The sequence below is a fragment of the Balaenoptera physalus genome (assembly GCF_965194825.1).
Source record: "Balaenoptera physalus genome assembly, chromosome: 15".
Taxonomy (NCBI): Eukaryota; Metazoa; Chordata; class Mammalia; order Artiodactyla; family Balaenopteridae; genus Balaenoptera; species Balaenoptera physalus.
In genome coordinates, this window is record NC_138894.1 from 73,002,494 (window position 1) to 73,021,345 (window position 18,852).

Here is an 18,852-nt window from a genome sequence, read left to right on the forward strand (position 1 = left end):
ACCAGAGCACTCTGACCCAATCCGAATCCCACTCAGGGAAGCAGAGCAATGACACTTTAAAGTCAAGACTTTCAAGGGTGGGCCCTGTTTCAGCTCCACTGGAGGATCTAGAACCCAAATTTCCACTGTTCTCATTTTGTCTACACAATTGAAGCACAACTCAGTTATGACAGAGACTAAGTGGGCAATTCCAAGGATGCTTTGTCCCAATTTTACAAAGATAGTGACATAAGATATGTCCAATCTGACATGAATATAGTGGAGAAGCTGCTATGAGAATTTTTTTTTTTTTTTCCTTCAGGGAGAATTGTTGGAAAAAGAGAGGATTGTGCATAATTCCTACCAAATTTGGAATAAGCTTCACAGTTCCTTTTCTGAATCAGGTAATTGCTTTATATAATTTTGTCCATCTCCACTGCACTGGGGCCCCATTTCCCCCTCTGCTTGCAGTGTTGCAAGGGAAAGCCCATTGTCACGGGAACAGAGCTGACCAGAGGAACTCTTTGCTGTTTAAATGAAAGTTGAACTTGCACATCCCTATTTGATCTGGGGTCAATGTCTAGTTCTTATCTTCCTGCCTATAGGACTATGGACATCTGTTCTGCCTTTCTGATCCCATTTCTTCGTCAGGAGAATCAGGACAAAGACCTACCTCCCTCTTAGGATGGGTGACAGAGAGATATGAAAAAAAAAAGTAGTTTTGCAAACTACTGAAAGACTATATAATTAGATCATGAGATTTATACTGCTTTGATTTTTCTGTCTGAGGTTTCTATCCAAATTTCTACTGCTGGTTTTCTTTTTCCTGGGCTCCAGTACTTTTGGTCCCAGGCCTTAAACTGAGTTAGGATTTGCTGAATTTTCTGTTTGGTATCGTTCTCTTCCCTTAGGCAGGAGCCCTGATCCACGTGTACACAGATGGCTCTGTGCTGGTGAGCCACGGGGGCACAGAGATGGGCCAAGGCCTTCACACCAAGATGGTCCAGGTGAGCAGTCTGGAGCCCGTGGGCATCCGCCCCAGCACTGTGGTGTCTGCGTGAGGGAAGATTCTGTGAAAAAGAGAGCAGTGCCACATACCAGAAGCAGAGGCGAGCCTAGGCTCTGGCCCTAGCCCTGTTGCTCATTTACATGTGACCCTGGGCAAGTCTGCTCCTCCTCTTGGCCTCAGTTTCCCCATCTGTGCGAAGGGGTTGGCCAGGTGATGATTCAGGCCACTTCCATCACCAGCCCTCTATGGCTCTGTGACTGTGTGTAAGGTGTGTGTGTCATGCGTATTAAGGTAGCTGGCTACCCTCACTCACATGGCACTCCTCCCAGGGGCGCTGAATTAGAGTTGGCATACCTGCTTGGCCTGTGGGCACGGGCCAAACTGGATTTTTTTAAAAGCCAGGGTTAGTTTAAAAAGGCATTGTTCATCACCATTACATTTATGACTTTTTTTTAATCCAACCAAACCACTCCATAAAGTGCTGCTTCAGATTCAGACAGATGTGAGAGCATCCGAGTCTCAGTAGAATTATGGTTTACGAGATAATTTTCTTTCCTGTAACAGTGAATCTGAATCCCATCTTGGGGAGAAGGTAGCCAAGCCCTTCGCTAGGGGGTGACGTCCTCTCTGTTGGCAGGTGGCCAGCAGAGCTCTGAAGGTCCCCACCTCTAAGATCTACATCAGCGAGACAAGTACCAACACTGTGCCTAACAGCTCTCCCACGGCTGCCTCTGTCAGCACCGACATCTACGGACAGGCCGTCTACGTAAGGAGCCTCAGGGGCCACCGCGCTGAGGGCCAGCCCAAGGCGGGGGGCCTGGAGAGTCCCCGGGCTGGGGGCTGGAGTGGTTCCTTGCAGGCTCGCGGCTGTGGCCATGCCTCTGGCTCTCTTCTCCAGGGGACACCAAGCTAAAAGAGGGGCTCAAGACCCACGACCACTTCCATCAAGGCCAGGAAGGATGAACGTGGGAGGGCAAGGGCAGCTGGAGGGAAAGCAGGGGATTCTGGGAGGACACAAGACAATGGAGCGAAATTGAAATTCGATTGTGGGGTCAGCCAGGTCAGACCACGTGCTTTGTTTGATGTCATCCAACAAAGGCGTTTGATGGGAGAAGGCACCTCCTTAGGGATCCCTCAACATCTCCCCCTCTGTCAGCCTCAGGACTGGGTCAGGAAGTGTTCTCCAAGCAAGGGCCAACGGCTTCTACCCGGGGACTCAGACATTCCCAAGAGGGTGGCAAGGCTGTCTGAGTGGCACTCTGGGCACAACATCGCTTGGAGGACCTCGGGGTTTTGTTTGGGTCTGGGAACGCAGAGGACTGATGTGTCTGCCATGTGGGGCATGTGTTCTTCAGGAAGCCTGCCAGACCATCCTGAAAAGGCTGGAACCCTTCAAGAGAAAGAATCCCAGTGGCTCCTGGGAAGACTGGGTAAGTCTGAGCTGATTCAAGTCGCTTTTGCAAATTAAAGTGAAGTTAAGAGCAGGGCTTTGTCCCCGACCCTGGGCAGGAATAAGAGGTTGGGATCTAGTCACACAGGCAAAGAGAAGTTGAGGTGCTCTGTGTGCTTTCACAGGACAAGTCAATGCTCAGCCATACTGGGCCCGTCTCTACAATGTTCATAGTTGAGGGAAGTCACTTGAGGAGAATTTCTGATCCAGAATCTTGACAGCCCTGTGGGAGCTAGGGGTTCAGCTACCCTGAGCCTCAGAGGATGGGGTGAGTGCTACCTCTGCCTCACTGAGAAGTCTTGGTCCCTCGGGGCTGGTCCCTCGCCCCACTTGTTTGCAGTCTTGCTGAGCCTCGTTTTCTCCAAACCTCCATCTCTCGGAGGGCTGCCCCAGGAACCTCTCCCCTTGCCCAGCTCTGGGGTCCGGAGACTCTATCTGTGAGGGGGCAGGGAAAAAGATACTGCCCACGAGTTTATATCGTCTCTGTGATTTTAAGAGTGACACAACAAGCACTCATGATGAGAATGAGCCCAGTTCTCTGAGTTCTGGTTCAGAAGCCTGCATGTCAAAAACCCTCAGAGGGAGCTGCAAGGAAGTGTCCCTCAGGTGGGAGACCTCAGCTCCTCCCATGAGCAGAAATAGCAATGGTGGCCCTGCCTCACCTTCCCCTAATGTTGGAGTGAAAGGACTGGATATAATAGTAACACATAAAATGTGACCACACGTGAACCAGCACAGATAGTACAAGTCTCCCTCAATAGAGTCAAAGAAGATAAGCTATTTCTCTCTGACTCACTCACCTTACTATGCCTCATACAACCTGTACTTCCCTGCCCACACTCATAGACACCACATGAATGTGGGTTGATTTTGGTAGTTTGAATTTTAGTATGGATTTGTAAGGCAACGTAATTGTTTTTAATAATGCCTTTCCGATCCGTTGACCTGGGATTTGTCCTCAACTATCGGCCATGTAGTCCAGTGTTCCTTATAGGCAGATAACCCCCAAAAGGCCATTATCAGAAGGGTGTGATCAGGAGATGACAGGCATCAAAGCTCTTTAGTGTTTGTACTGTACTGAAAAACAAGCCATTACTGCCACCACTATGATCTATGTATATATTTGATATCATGCACATATAGTAAGGATCCTAGAGAAATTTTTTCTCTATACCTTAGTTTTCTCATCTGTAACAGGAAGATAATAATCTTCATAAATGCTGATCTTATAGGATTGCACTGAATATTAAGTAAGACAGTATCTGTAAAGGACTCAATAGCATCTGGTATATAGTAAAGTGCTTGGTAATTGACAATGATCATGATGCAAACTATATCAGTAACAAATTCAATCTTAGAGCTGTGGATATTGAAAGAAAGAGAGAGAGAGGAAGGAAGGGAGGAAGGAAGGAAGGAAGGAAGGAAAATTTATTATGTAGCTAAAGAGATAGAATGGGTGGAGAGATGGATAGCTTTATTAATAGGAAAGTATAAATAAGAACACAATGCTAACATGTTAAGTATCAGATAAGCAGTGTACAGAGCTGCTGTTGTAATGCCCAGATTAGGGAGTAATCACAGGAGAAGTGGATGAAGAGGCAAGCTTGAGCTGGTTGCTGAGGGAAGAAAAGGATTTGGGCAGATATAGCAGAGGACCCACATAAACAAAGGTGCAGACATGTGGGGACATGAAGGATTGGGAGAGACTTAACACTTGATTTTGGCTGGAGTAGCAATGGTGTGTGTGTTACATAAAGCCAGAGAGAAGACTGGGGTCCTGAATGTCAGGCATTTGGTCTATTGCTCTGTAGGCAATGGGGAGGCGTGGAAAGCTCTAGAGTAGGGGAGTGACATGGGTAGTGTGGTGTGTTAAGATGATCCCTTTGACTTGGCTGGGCTACATGGCAGGGCGAGGAGGCGACTTGAGGCAGGAAGACCAGTTAAGAGGCTACTGCAGTGCTCCAGGCTTCAGATGACAAGGACCTAGTGCAGGGGGTACGGTGAGAAGGGGAGGTAAGGTATGGAAGTGAGAATCACTAGTAAAAAGAGTTGATCAGCTTCCAGATGAGGAGGATGAGCTCCTGAAAGTTTAGTGCTGGGCCAGTGTTTCTGGAAACCATGGTTCCCCCTTCCTGATGGCCATTTCCTCTCCTCAGGTCATGGCTGCCTACCGGGGTACAGTGAGCTTGTCTGCTACTGGATTTTACAGGTAAGTAAGGCACTGATCTCGCCCATCTTACAGTGTGTTGTCATCCTAACCTCTGCAGGGCCCTCCAGCACTGAACTCTGTCAGCCTATGGTCAGGAGAGAGCAGTTCCACCAAAATGCTTGTCTCTCCGATGGACTTCCACTAGCTTCAATTTAAAGATCCTCTAAAATACGTGGGCTTACCCAACTCTGTGCCAAAAGCATGAGCTGCATATCGGAAGACCTCTGTTCTAGTTCTGGTCTTAAAGTATACTATTCCACTTGGGGGAATCACTGGTTCTCTCTGAACCTGTCTCCTCATTTATTGACATAGTGCATCAATTACCAGCCACTCCCGCCTCAGCGTTCTCCTCAGCAAGAACCAAAGGCGTCTGGTGTTCCGAGTTACCCGTGTGTGTTACTTTGTGCTACGCGTCAGATTTCTTTAAGGAGGCTTTCCTTCAAAAGAATGAGAGGAGGATTTAGAGCACGTAGTCCTGTTACAAAATGCAGAATTCAGGGGACTTAAAGTGAGTTTTAGAAAAGAGCACGTATCTTCCGCAACTTTAAAATTCAGTAGCAGAGACCCTGTCCAACAGCTTTAGAAGCTGTAAAAAGATATGATCGTATTTACTGTCAGCCATAATGTTTTAGCTTTCTCTGGGAAATTTAACTAGGACCTTTTCTTTCACAGATCAGTGGATTTGGAAAGTAGTTCAATGTTTGCTTTAAAAGGTCTTGTGTGAATTTATGAATATATATAATATACATGTAATATAAATGTATATATATACTTTTAGGGCAAAGTAATGTTTTGCCAGTGCTCCTTGGGTTATGTAATATTTGACCTACACAAACACAAACTAACGCAAATTTTCTCATAAGTTCCTATTTCATTTTTAGAGTTGATAAAACTGGGGTTATATCAGGGAACACCCAGATGAAGATGGTGAGGTCAGAGGTCAAAGAAGGTGATGATCTCCTGGGAGAAGCCTTTTCCCTCAGCCCTGTATTGGTTTTGTTTTCATGCAGATTCTGATCACATCAGCTCACATCATTATTTCTGTGTAGTGAATAGAATAACACAGATACAGTGTTATAAACAGAGAACACACACACATACATTCGTATATGTTGACTCATGCAAAATTGGAATCTTATAAGATATTCAGGATTGAAAAAGAAAAAAAAATTATAAAAGGGCATCTGTTTTTATTAACAACCCTCTGCTCAAATCATTTGTTGAAACTTAGAAGGGGTCTGTAGATGAGGAGTAATACCAGGCAAAGTGGCTGCTTTAAGAGGCACCCAAGTTGGCACGAGGTACTGATCTTACTACCTTTCACCTTGAGAAAGGTGAGCAGCCCCATGAGCAGGTGAACGTGTATGAACAGCTCACAAGCTGGCCCAGAAAGAACCTTTGGTTCTGGGATCTTGAATTCCTATTCAGTAGATCATTTGGAGTGTAGCTTACATGTCCTTCATGAGCTCAGGCAGATCTGTCACCTCTCTTTCTACCATGTAGAGGCCAGCATGCTGGGACCCTCCACTGCTCTGCTCTACAGAATGATTCATATAAAAACCATTGGCAAAATAGAGCAGAGACAAGGGACAAAATGCTCCGGAGTGCCTGGGTTTCATGAACAGGTTCAAAATGTTCAAAACTCATGGACTTTTTTGAAGAACAGCTGAATAAAAAATAAAACCTTTAGCGTCTTAAGATTTTATGGGACAAGCTATTTGTGTTTGTATGAGTGGGGGGCATGTTCCTCTTAATACATGTGCAGTATTTTCTCTTTTCTCCCCCAGGACACCCAACCTTGGCTACAGCTTTGAGACAAACTCAGGGAATGCTTTCCACTACTTCACCTATGGGGTGGCTTGCTCTGAAGTGGAAATTGACTGCTTAACAGGGGATCATAAGGTAAGAAGTTTGCAAAACTTTAGTACTAAAGGGAAAAAGAGAAACGTCTGAAATTGCACTACAAAGAGTTGATAGGAATGAACTTTCCGGTTGGGAAAATAATGTGTTAAATCATGCCTTGACAAACTTCCTATAAAGGACCAGAGAGTAAATATTTTAGGTTTTCTGGGCCACAGAGACTCTGCCTCAATTATTTCACTCTGTCTTATAGTGTGAAAACAGACATGAATGTGTGTCAACAGATGCTCATGGATGTGTTCCCATAAAATGTAATTTATGCACCCTGAACGTGAATTTCGTATAGTTTTCATGCGTCACAACATAGTCTTTTTATTTTTGTCATCATTTAAAAATGTGAAAACCACTTGTAGCTCACAGGCCCTAGAAAAACAGGGGATAGGCTGGGTTCAGCCTGTGGAATGTAATTTGTGAACCCCTTCCTTACATGATCAACCCAGACACAGACAGGTTCAAAGCCTCAGGAAACTGGGGACCTGCCCTTCCTACTCACACTCCTGCCTGAGTGTGCCCAGAGTGCTCTGCTTGTGAAAGTACTACTCAGGTTGGCACTTAATAACCTAAGGGTCACCAAGACCCATCTATCATTCCACACATCCCTTTCTTTTCGAACTGCTTTTATTTTGCTGTCTGCACTAGAACCTCCGCACAGACATCGTCATGGATGTTGGCTCCAGTCTGAACCCTGCCATCGACATTGGACAGGTAAGACTCCTGGGGGGTCAGAGTGGTGACAGACTTGGCCACTGATGTGCCCCACCACCTCCTAGGGTCCCCAGACACAGCATGTTGTCCACTGTCATTTTTAAGCAGGTCTGAGCACGGTACCAAGTGAGTCTCCCTGAGTGGGATTTAGGTAGATGAGAGCCCACCCACCTCTCGGGGCGGAAGACAAATCCACGTGGTTAAACCTGGAAAGGGCACTCATACATCAGAAAACAAGATGCTGGGTGGTGGGAACACTGGGTGTGCACACACTCAAACGCACGCACACATGCACACACGCGCACACGTGCGTAGTCTGAGCGGGAGCATGAGGGGGAGTGGAGATTGAGTTTGGGATCAATGTGCAGGCCGTGGGATCTCGGGTCAGAGGCACCTTCTCCCTCCTCATTCCTCTTCTACCGAGGACAGCTGTTGCACCCTAGGAAGTAAATGCTACCAAGCGCGGGGTGGTGGAGGGTCCTGGGAGCAAAAGACATGGGTTCCAGCAAGAGGAATAAAGGGATGGCTGGAAGAAAATCACTTTGGGAAAATAGAGTATTAAGCAGAGCAGCAGAACAGAAAAAGACAGAGGGAGGAATCAAGAACTGAGGTATTGAACATCTGGCAGAAAATGTTCATTATGTTTCTCGAAACTGGACAGTTACTGAGTATAGAGAAACTTAGTCATAAATCTGTTTATTAACTCACTGAACAGTTGTGGTGAGGAGCCCCTCCTACTGGCAGGCGCAGGGCTCAGCATGGCAGACACAGATGCTCAGCCCCCGGCCTCCCCCAGACACACTTGCTTAGCTACGATGGTGCCACATATCACGACTCTGAGCAGTGAGGCTGGGCGAGCAGACGTGTGGGCCAGCAGAGCATGGCAGTGCCCTTTAAGAGATCTGTAAGCTACAGCAGAGGCGCTCTTCTCCCGGAGGGCAGGCAGGGCTGGGAGTTCAAAAAGCCTCAATTCTACTATCCAGGAAAGTCCTCCTCTCTTGTGGGGCTGCCCCAAAGCGCATGGTCCCACTCAGCACATAGGAGGGGCGTGGGCCCCTGCGGGACGCTCAGCCGCCATCAGCCCACGAGCTTGCTTCTCAGCTCGGGGTCGCCATTTCTCCCCTGGCAACGTGGAAGGAACATCTCCATCTGCCGCGCGGCAGGTTCTAATGGGAAATTACGCCTACAGCTGCGTGTCCGTCCTGGAATGGCCAAGTTCTGAAACTGATTTCAACCTCAGTGCCTTTGCTCTGCCTACACTGATGCCTGGCAAAGGCCCAGATCAGTTATCCTGGGCTGGGGAGGGAGCCAGGGAAGCAGTGGGGGGCTGTTTTCAGCTTCTTTCCAGGCTCCACTGCAGGTGGGGCTTGGTGCCCGCTGTGGGAAGCAACACCTGTCTTTGGGTGAGGGGGGCGGGAAGGCAGGGTAGCCACGGTCTCTGTCTGCCCTGCAGGTGGAAGGGGCATTTGTCCAGGGCCTGGGCCTCTTCACCCTGGAGGAGCTGCACTACTCCCCTGAGGGCAGCCTGCACACCCGCGGCCCCAGCACCTACAAGATCCCTGCGTTCGGCAGCATCCCCACGGAGTTCAGAGTGTCCCTGCTCCGCGACTGTCCCAACAGGAAGGCCATCTATGCATCCAAGGTACTGTTGCCCTGGGTCTGTGCTACCTTCCCGTCTACACTGTGGGAAACCACGGGTGGTGATGAGGGCCTCCAGCCACCCGCCATGTGGGTCTGCGGGGGGCTCGTGTGGAAGAGAGAGGAGAGCCTGACACGAGCCTTGGTGAGGGCAATGGAGGGGTGGGCAGTCCTGCCTGGGAACATGGGGAACTGGGTCAAGGGTGACACCACCTCTGTGTGGTCCAAGCCAGCTCTTGCGGGTACGCTCAGAGGGATTCCTTAGTTCAGTCCTGTAGGTCGAAGCCTGACCTACACCCCCGTCTCAGGTGTGCATCCCCGATGCTTGATCTTAGAGATGATCTCACAGGTCCAGCACCCATGTTGTCTCATGAGAATCAGCCTATTCACTGCACATGGGGCAGCGCCTCTGTGCACACATTGTCACCTCCTTCAGGGTCCACCACTACACCTTAATTCTTGATCAGCACTCCTGGATGGTTATAACCATCCTCTATTTCCTCCGTGCCCTGAATACGTATGAAAAAATGGTTGAAAATCAATCAAGCTGATTGATACAGTCGTTGGTCTAGGAAGGAAGACAGATAATTACTTGTAACCAATGAGACACAGCCCTTTGCTCATCTCACGGTTTACTTTACTGTGGGAGGGCCTGGGATACTTTGTGATCCTTGCCATTGGCTCTTACACTTTACTGCACATCAGATCACTGGGCGGTGGAGCTCATGATAAAAATGCAGCTCCACTGGGCTCACCCTTAGAAATTTTAATTCGGTAGGTCTGGGGTACAGCCCTGGAAACTGCATTTTTAGCAAGTGTCCCTAGTGATTCTGATACAGGCAGTCTGTGATCTATGCTTTGGGGGGATAAAACAACCTCTGCTAGAAAATAGTTTAATTCCTATTTGTCATGATGCCTCTATTTCAGCAAAATTGTAAGAATAATTATGATGCCTGTAAATGTTGGTGACAGAGCTGCAGGTGGATTATTCCCCTAGGCTTATTGCTGTGAGCAAAGGGTCAGATTTTTTTTTGCCTGTAAAATATAGTTACTTAATATATCTTTCAACGGTCCATTGTATTTGCATGGTGTCGTCAGAGGAAATCACATAGTAAGAGTTAGAAGAAATAGACCCACAAGGTTGAGTCATTTACTAGACTGATTGTTCTCAGCCTCCGATTAATTTTGACCGTCCCTCCTGTCTTGCTCGATGCAGCCACTATTGCCGGCTGGGCTACCCGGCATCCCCAGCCCTGCAGATGTGGAAGCTGGGCCCTCCCCTGACTCCCCGCCTATACTCTGCTCTGCCCACTCAGGCTGTTGGGGAGCCGCCCCTCTTTCTGGGCGCCTCCATCTTCTTTGCCATCAAGGATGCCATCCGCGCAGCTCGGGCTCAGCACACAGATAATAATACGAAGGAGCTTTTCCGGCTAGACAGCCCCGCCACCCCGGAGAAGATCCGTAATGCCTGCGTGGACAAGTTCACCACCCTGGTATGATGCCCCCTCAGTCTGGGGAGGCGGGGCATAGGCTGGGGAAGGTTCTCTTGCAGAGAGAGGGGTGAGACGGTAGGCTCTCTCTCAACTGCGAAGCCCTGGGTCCACGCCCGCCCTCTGCTATGCAGTTGAGGTACCTCCTCCAACCTGCAGGAAAATAACAAGAAACCCCTTAAAGCTGCAGCTTGCAGCTAGGCCTCCTGAGAGGAAGGAGGGCTGTTTGATGCACATTTATCACCCACAGATTTCATTATTTTCCATAAAGTTGAGGGTGATGGATAAAACTCCAGAAGAACCTAATCTTTTGTGCCCATCCCTGGCATTTTTGAGACCCTTCTTTGTTAAACACACTGTGTGAGGTACTAAGGAGATGGAGAGAAAAATAAGAATTAATTAATGAATGAGATGGACCGCATTTGTTCTGTAATTACCCTGTGCCATGCTGATACTGGGGACACATAAGTGCCCTTGAAGAATTTGCAGCCTTTTAGGAAACCAGATGATTGCACTACGTGGTGATTGGTTACTAGCTTGGAGGTGTGTGTAGCAGTGAACTCCACGGTCACTGGAATCATTTTGGGGAAGCCCCTATGTGATGCTTGTGGAGACAATGCCTGGCAAAAGGAGGCTGTGCCGGGACAGTTTCATCCACTGTTGGAGCCTCAGAAGCAGCACATTCTCTGAGTTGGGCTGAAGTGGGCCCTGCATACACAGGACTCTCCAACTGCCTTTGCAGCCTCTGTTGAGTTAGCAGAACTGGATTCTTCCTGATACCCAAGTTGGATTTCCTGTTGGGTATTTGATAGGAAATTTGATAGGCCTTTTGGGTTTCAAGATGAAGTGGGTACTCATGAACCCAGTGTTCCAGGGATGGGAAGGGTACAGGAGAAGCCCTGGGGGCAGGCAAATCTGCCATCAGTACTGAGGGTGAGGAAGGCAGATGGGTCCCCAGTCAGGCTGCCCTTTAGGTTTTCCAGTAGATTTAGCTTCAGCGTCAGGACCACACAGCCCATGTGCAGGGCTCCCAGGCAGTGAGATGCCCACACCTGGGCAGCAACCTTCCCATAGCCCAGAACCTTCCCACCGTGGCCCCAGTGCTGACCGTTACCCAAACCCCATTCTCACAGGGCAGAGGTGCTGCATGGCCCCCAATAAGCGCACACAGATTGCAAAGTTAGCTCCTTGTAAACAGTCTGATGCAGAACTCAATGATTTGATGAGCCCCTCCCTCTGAGGCCCTAGACCTAAAGCAAAGATTCTAACCTAAGCCCCTTCCTTTGTGATGCTACAACACACCGGTGATTTAAAATCCCTGCAATGGATTTGCATGAGCAGCTGATCCATGAGCCAACTGCGCTTTTGAAGGACTGTGTCACATGACAAAGGACCACTTCTGTATTTGGTCATCCCTGGATCTCCACAGCCTGCCACAGTGCTTACCACATGGACCGTGCTTAATAAAAATAAACGAATGACTAGGAAATTAAGGGGTCCTGCCCTGGGGGCACTCCCACCAGCCTGGACTGCAGAGTGGTGTCTGGTCTTGGAATGGTGGTTGGCACTGGTGTCCCGAGCTATGTGAAGACCCTGCAATAAGTTCTCTATTGTTCCTTCCTAGTGTGTCATTGATGTACCAGAAAATTGTAAACCCTGGTCTCTGAAGGTCTGAAGAAAAAAGCCCCATTGGAGTCTTCTTATCCTACGCTGGGGATTCCATGGAAGATGGAACTTGCCCTGCAGAACATGAATTTATAAAAGTTGCAGGATGACAACGGTGTGATTCATCAGGATGGTGTTTGGAAGAACACTGAATGCATTGGAAGATTTTGATCAAAAATATGATTTATAAACACAATGATAAGCAAATTCAGAAATGTTAGGCCCAAGTGGCTAATAGGCAATTAGCATCATTTCATGTCTGTTGTAATCATGTATTTGAAATAGGTTTAGGAAGTGTTTGTGCTATGTCCCAACTCACTGGACAGCCTGTATAACCTCGTGTTGACAGCGTCTGTCCTTCAAAGAGGATTTCCACAAACCTCCAGAAGCGTAAACCAAAGTAACTCTAAATCTGTGTGCCTTCCTCAGAAAGCTTTTCCTTCAAACCAATGAGCGTCATATTATAACCTCATATCCACACTCAGATTTGCAATGGGACGGTGGGGTGAGATTCAAACCTCTAAGCACTTCATTGGAGAGAATAAAGAATGAAACAAATTCAAGGTTAATTGGATTTAATCTTCTTAAGCTGCATAAAGTAAGATTATTCTATAACACCAAAAGCCAACAAACCCAGTTATTGAGTACCTACAGTGCAATAGCTTCTTCCTCTTCTCCTTTGTGCATTAAAAAAAGATCAGTTTTAAAAATCTTCAACTGAAGCCAGTAGTTCCCATCTACAAACGAGGCTACTCGAATCAAGATAGGCCAGAGAAAAAACAGTCAAGGAGCCTGGGTTCTCTTCCCAGCCATGTCTCTAACTATCTTTGTGACCTTAGACTGTCACTTCCCTTTTCTGTGCTTCATTTTACTGCAAAATGAAAGGATTGGACTGGAATAATCTCTTAAGGTCTTCTCTGGATCTAAACGTCTATAAATATATGACCTAAAAACTCCAGTTACATAAGGGAACTGCAGTGCTCAGAGGCTTGTTTCCCTTACTGTGATGTGCTATCTGGGCTTCATGAACTTGACTTAAATCCCCCCAAGTGTCTGAGGTTGGAAAAGAGAATAGGAGAAAGGCAAGGATCCCCTCTGCTTGTTCCGACGGGTGATTTCATCACTACCTGGTGCTAGGTGGACAGTGTGACCTTGTCATGTGCCTTCACTGTATAAAATATCCAACATTCTGCTGGATGGGATCCACGGTTCTGGCCACAGAAGGAGGACAGTGTAAACCACGCAGCTGAGCCCGGTGCTTGATGTCACTAAGAAATGAAACTGTCAGCTGGTTGGCATGTGAGAAATGCTTATTAATCACCATAATCACACCAAATGCTGACATCTGCCATATATTAGCCAGCCTTCATTGCTAGAGAATGCACACACCAAACACTCACATGTACACACACACACACACACACTTTCTTACAAAATTCCTTTCTTCAGAATATTCTAGACTGTTTTACAGCATGATGAAAACTGAAGAGCTTTAGAAATAAAACCGGTATTTGCACTGAGATCCACACAGGCCCGTTTCATTGATCTTCTGGAATGTTCTAGGACATGGCCTGAAACTGAGATGTGTCTGTCAGCTGTTATTAGTCTATCAGGGCTGAGCAATGACTGAATTCCCTTCTGAGCTTAGGAACAGAGGCAAGGCAGGGTGGTCGTGAAAATCAAACAGGCAAGTGCTTTGTGAGCTGTAAATCACCGTGCTATTCCGAGGTGTTGCCTTCCTCGGACACCTGGCCTTGCCTTGTTGTCTTATCTGTAAACTGCTTCAACTCTGTAAAGTGAGGGTCCTTGGGCTTGGTGTCGCACAGGCGATGCCAGCATTGACTGCAGTATCTCACTGCAACCTGCAGAGAGCAGTGGAAGACTGGACATGAGACCATAGTCTCCAGCTGGCCCGGCAGCTTCGCGTCTGCTGTAGGTTAGTTACCGGGGAGTTGCTTTAGTGCCTCAGGATAGACCGGGTATCTTCAAAGGTCTCTTCAAGAGCCGGATTTGAAGCTGATTTAGGGTTTCAGACTGACAAAAATCTCCTCAAAGGAGCTCTCAGAAGACATGGGTCAGCTGTGGGAGTCCGAACTCCTGGTGAATGGCTGGCAGGGGAAGGCAGGTCTTACTTTCTCAGCATCTACAACTTGCCAGGTGCCAATTTTCGTGTTTTACATACGGGGTCTCATTTAATCATCCCAGTGGCCTTAAGAGGTAGTACTTTAATCTCTGTAATGACATGAAGAAGAAACCCTGCCAACAGCCGTGCAGAAGGGTTACTCACGGGCATTTACTCCTGGAAAACAGGCTGCGACTGAGCCATGCAGGCAGGGAAACCTGGCATATACTGGGAGTCCATTTGCCTGTCAGAGTGGACCCGTGCTACGCAGGCTCCCAGAGGTTGGAGGAGGCCCCGATCGCCTATCTGTTCACCTGTGTGCAGGTTAGGATTCTCACAGGGGCGTGACTAAGCCGTGGACTGTGGTCCAAGGGCAGCTGATGAACTTCAACCTACTGCAGCTAGAAGGTGGCTGGGGAGCCCAGACGGGGAGGGCAGGATGGATGGAGGTCGTAGGAGGAACCGTGGGCAAGGGATAAGGACAGAAATAGTCCCAGCGGATTGATTTACGACTGGGAACATCCCCGGGCCCATGGTATTTTTATCTTTAGTGGAGGGGGAGCCTGGAAACCATTCCTTTTGCTGCCTATTTTAGATCCTGGAACAAGGCTGTTCGGAACATGCAGCTTCCTTGACCTGCTGAGGCTTGACGTCACCCTGGGGCCCCCCAGACCCAGGGACCTGTCCTTTTGTTTTGTCTCTATCCTGGACTGGGGGAGTACATGTCCCCAAGGCAGGAGACAGATCCTGTGACAATCTCATCACCTGAAACAAAGCAGCCCACCGATGGGAATGGAAATGTCAGGAACTGCCCAAAGGGTTTTTGGCATCATCTCTGTCCTTGAACTGGCCTGGCCCTGACCTTGTCCAATCTTCTAGACCGACTCAGCATCCTAGAACTGGAAAGAACTTGGGAACCATCAAACTCAAGCTATTTGTTTAAGAGCCAAGAATCGTAAGCCCAGAGAGGGTAACTGACTTGTCTACTGTCCCACAGCCCTTTAGTGGGAGAGACAGGCTTATGACAAGGCTGCCTGACTCCTGGTCCAGATGCTTTAAACTAAATCATACATCCACTAGTCAAGCGAGCCTTCTCTTAGGCAACCTTTGGGTCAAATTGCGGGGAAAATGATAGAATTCTAGTCAGGTGGGGTGGGAAGAAGATATGGACAGCTTGGAGCCCAAGACAAACACTGTGCCCTACTGTCGCCTGTGATCTAGGACAGGATGCTGCAATTGGAATCCTTCTGAAGCTCCACAGGTGGGAACAAAATAGAAAGTGCAAAACATCCCCTTGTTCCAAGTGATGGGCTAGGTCATCTATGCGAGACTTGCATAGGGGCTTGGCTGGAAACAGACTTTGCTGCCTTTAGCTCATCACCTACCTCAGGGAATAAAGAAATGAAATATAGAGTTTGAGATATTGGAGAGAGAGTATATCTTTGAAGACAGCAAGATGTATATCCTCCCTGTTAAAGAGAAAGGAGGGAGGGAGGAAGGGATGGAGGGAGAGAGAGAGAGACTGTGTATGGGGCAGCGTTTTCCCCCACCAGGTCAGGGGAGGGGGAGCTTCAGGGGTCCACTCAGAGACGCACATCCTGAGAGCTTCTTGAGTGGCTGTGGTTGGATCAGCCTGAGGCAGCAGAGCAGCAAGAGGAAGTGGGTGAGAGCGAGTTACCCATCCTCCAGTGTCAGGGCAAGGATACCAGTGTGGCCACACTGGAGGAAGCCACCCAGGAGGACTGCCTGGAGGGGGCGATGTAATCCCAACAGAGGGAGAGACCATTTTGTGCCTAGGGATCAAACTAGCCTCTGGTCAGCTTGCTCCAGGGTGGCCCACTGGAGCACCTTTCCGAGTGCTCTACTGTGCCTTTGTGATGGCCCGAGCCTGAGACCTGAGATTTCTCACTCAGAAATCTTTCCTGAGATTGAACCCTGAATGTTGGGGGAGGGGGCTTAAGAACAGCAGTGCCCAGGCTGCTCCCACTGTTCTGATGTACTCAGAACACCAGCCCTAGAAGCACAGAGCGCGTTTCTGAGAGTCTGGGCAGCGTGTGGCTTGCTGCCTTCTCCTCCTGCCTGCCCATCCCCATCACATCCTAGCTGGGCTTGAGACCAGGGCCCTTCCTCTGTGCAGCCAATTGTCCTCACCCATCAACAGTGTTGAACTGACCCATGCGTGTGCCCTGTGTTCTTCCTCCCATGAGATATGTATTTCCTGGGGTCCTCCTGTCCATGTGATGTACTGGAGGGAGGCTGCCTTTCCTTGCTTGCCACCAAGGCTGGAGTGAACACCTGCCCTGGGCAGTGGCACCAGCATGCCTCAGGCAGTGCTTGGCTATTTAGGAACTGAGTGTGGGCGGGCCAAGCTCCTCTGCTTCTCCTCTTCTTCCTCTCTCTTGGGCAAGTCACTTAGTTCCTCTGAACCTCAGTCTTTTCATCTGTAAAATCGGCTTGAATAATCATACCAACCCTGCAAGAAATTTTTATTTCTAAATGGACACGCATGAGGTATCCACCGCAGCATGGGGAATTGCCCTTCCTGCAAAAAGATTATAAATGGAGATACTCGACTTTGGTACTTGCTTCTAGTCCTTTATCAGACCCACATAATTGTTTTGTACTATAGTTTCTTAAAGCATTTCTATGTACTGAAACAATTATACACAGAAGTGGAACATCTTGTCTATTACTCATGTTTTGAGTATTGTGTTTATAACCAGATACACTGTGAATGTTTGTTTCCCTGTGGAGGGTCTGTTTTTCCTTTAAGAACTTTTTTCTTGAATAAATTCAATTACAATGTATATCAAATATAAGTAATATGGAGAAAAATAAAAGACACTTATATACTTCCCACCCAGTTCTAAAAATGTTTGTTTGCCCATATTTGTTTCTCATGCTTAAAAATGAATAAGTACAGTTGAAGCCTTCCATTTCATTCCACCCCCGCCCTCAGACTTGCCTCTCTGCCTTAAGGTAGTCAATATTCTAAGATTGGTGTATATCCTCCCCCTTCATGTTTTTATATTACATGTATATTCATTCACAGGCAATGTACAGTAGTTGTGCATGAATGTGTTTCAAAAGTCATACCCATCAACCACCAGAATGACTAAAATTAAAGAGACTAAAAACTCAAGTGTGAATAAGATGCAGAGTAAGTGGAACTCTCACACACAGCTAGGAAAGTAAATTGGTAAAACCCTTGGGGAGAACTACTGAGAGTCTCTACTTAAAGCTGAAAGTCTGCATACCTCCGACCCAGGAATTGCTGAGCTTATACCTAAGAGAAATGCATGCACATATGCACCAAAAAAAAAGTCCAAGACTGATCATAAGAGCACTGCTTGTAATACCTCCAAACTAAAAACATCCCAAATGTAGATCACCAATGAAAGGCATAAATTATCGTGGCACATTCCTACAATGGAATCCTAGCATAGCAAAGAGAATGAATAAACTATAGCTACATGCTTCAACAAGGATGCGTCTCCCAAACATAATATGGAATTAAAGAAGCCAGACAAGAAACAAGTACACACTTTGTATGTGTATGATCCCATGTATATAAATTTCAAAAATAGGCAAAACCAATCTATAGGATTAGAGGTTACGAGAGTAGTTACCTTTGGGCAGGGGTAGCAACTAGAGTAGAGCAAGGTGGAGGAGACATCTTCTGGGATGCTTGGTAACGTTCTATTTCTTAACCTGAGTGTTGGTTACAAGGGTGTGCCACTTGGTGAAAAGTCATTGAATGGTTCATTATGATGTGTACATTTTTATGTATGTATATTGCTCTTCAATAAAGTTTCTTTTGAAAAAAAACCCACATCCATGATATCATATGGTGAAATCCTTCCGCAACTTGCTCTTCCACTCAACCTTACGCTTTTAATATGTATTCATTTGATCTAGTTCAGCCATTTATCTGTTATGTAGTGTTTTATGATATGTATATGCCAAATTTTATTTTTTCATCCTCATACTAGCGGATGTTCATGCTGTTTCCAATCTTTCATTGTTACAAACAACACTGTGGGAAACATCCTCGAACATACCTCCTTCTGCAATGGGTGAGAATTTTCCTCCACGGCCCATACTCCAACTTGGCATTTCTGGGTATGTCTACTTTGTTCCTTTATTTCTGACTGTTCATGTTATGTTTTAGTTGAGTCTCTTATAAATAGTATATAAGATGAGGGTGTGTGTGTGTGTTTAAATGCAATTTGAGAATCTTTCTAACTGGCAAAATAGGGTATTTACAGGAATTGTGATTAATAATGTATTTTGATTGATTTCTGTCATTTCATTTGGTGTTTCTCTAATGACCATGTTTACTCTCTTTTTCCCATTGTCTTCCACTGGCTTAATCAAGCTATTTCTTTCCTTCCAGCCCTGCTCTCTCTACTAGTTTTTTGGTTCTACAATCTATTTCTACTCTTTTAGAGATAATCTTTAAATTTTTAACATGCACACTGTATTTAGAAAAGCCTATGTTTAATTAAATATATATGCTGCCACGAAACAGGTTAAGAACCTTAAAATGTGTGAACTCTGATCATCCCCTCTCTTCCTCCATCTCTGTAACTGAGTGGTTTCACCTTGTTCTAACACTTTCTTTAGTCACTGTTGTGTTATCCTTGAAAAGTTTAGTTGTATTCA

The 18,852-nt window shown here is 46.9% G+C and overlaps 1 protein-coding gene across 3 annotated transcripts in view; it reads left to right on the top strand.

Moving 5' to 3' along the window:
• Positions 1 to 18,021, top strand: part of XDH (xanthine dehydrogenase) — a 66,331-nt gene extending 48,310 nt beyond the window's left edge. For 2 of the 3 annotated variants that reach the window (XM_082426970.1, XM_082426971.1), the window contains exons 27-36: positions 302 to 383; positions 891 to 986; positions 1,626 to 1,754; positions 2,344 to 2,418; positions 4,595 to 4,647; positions 6,435 to 6,549; positions 7,207 to 7,272; positions 8,726 to 8,914; positions 10,227 to 10,403; positions 12,025 to 18,021. In XM_082426970.1, coding sequence (XP_082283096.1) covers positions 302 to 383; positions 891 to 986; positions 1,626 to 1,754; positions 2,344 to 2,418; positions 4,595 to 4,647; positions 6,435 to 6,549; positions 7,207 to 7,272; positions 8,726 to 8,914; positions 10,227 to 10,403; positions 12,025 to 12,075 — 1,033 coding nt within the window. In that variant the 3' untranslated portion in view covers positions 12,076 to 18,021. Of the gene's footprint in view, positions 1 to 301; positions 384 to 890; positions 987 to 1,625; positions 1,755 to 2,343; positions 2,419 to 4,594; positions 4,648 to 6,434; positions 6,550 to 7,007; positions 7,112 to 7,206; positions 7,273 to 8,725; positions 8,915 to 10,226; positions 10,404 to 12,024 lie in introns of those variants that run through there. The other variant, XM_082426972.1, reaches the window with a different exon arrangement.
• The last annotated feature ends 831 nt before the right edge of the window (positions 18,022 to 18,852 follow it).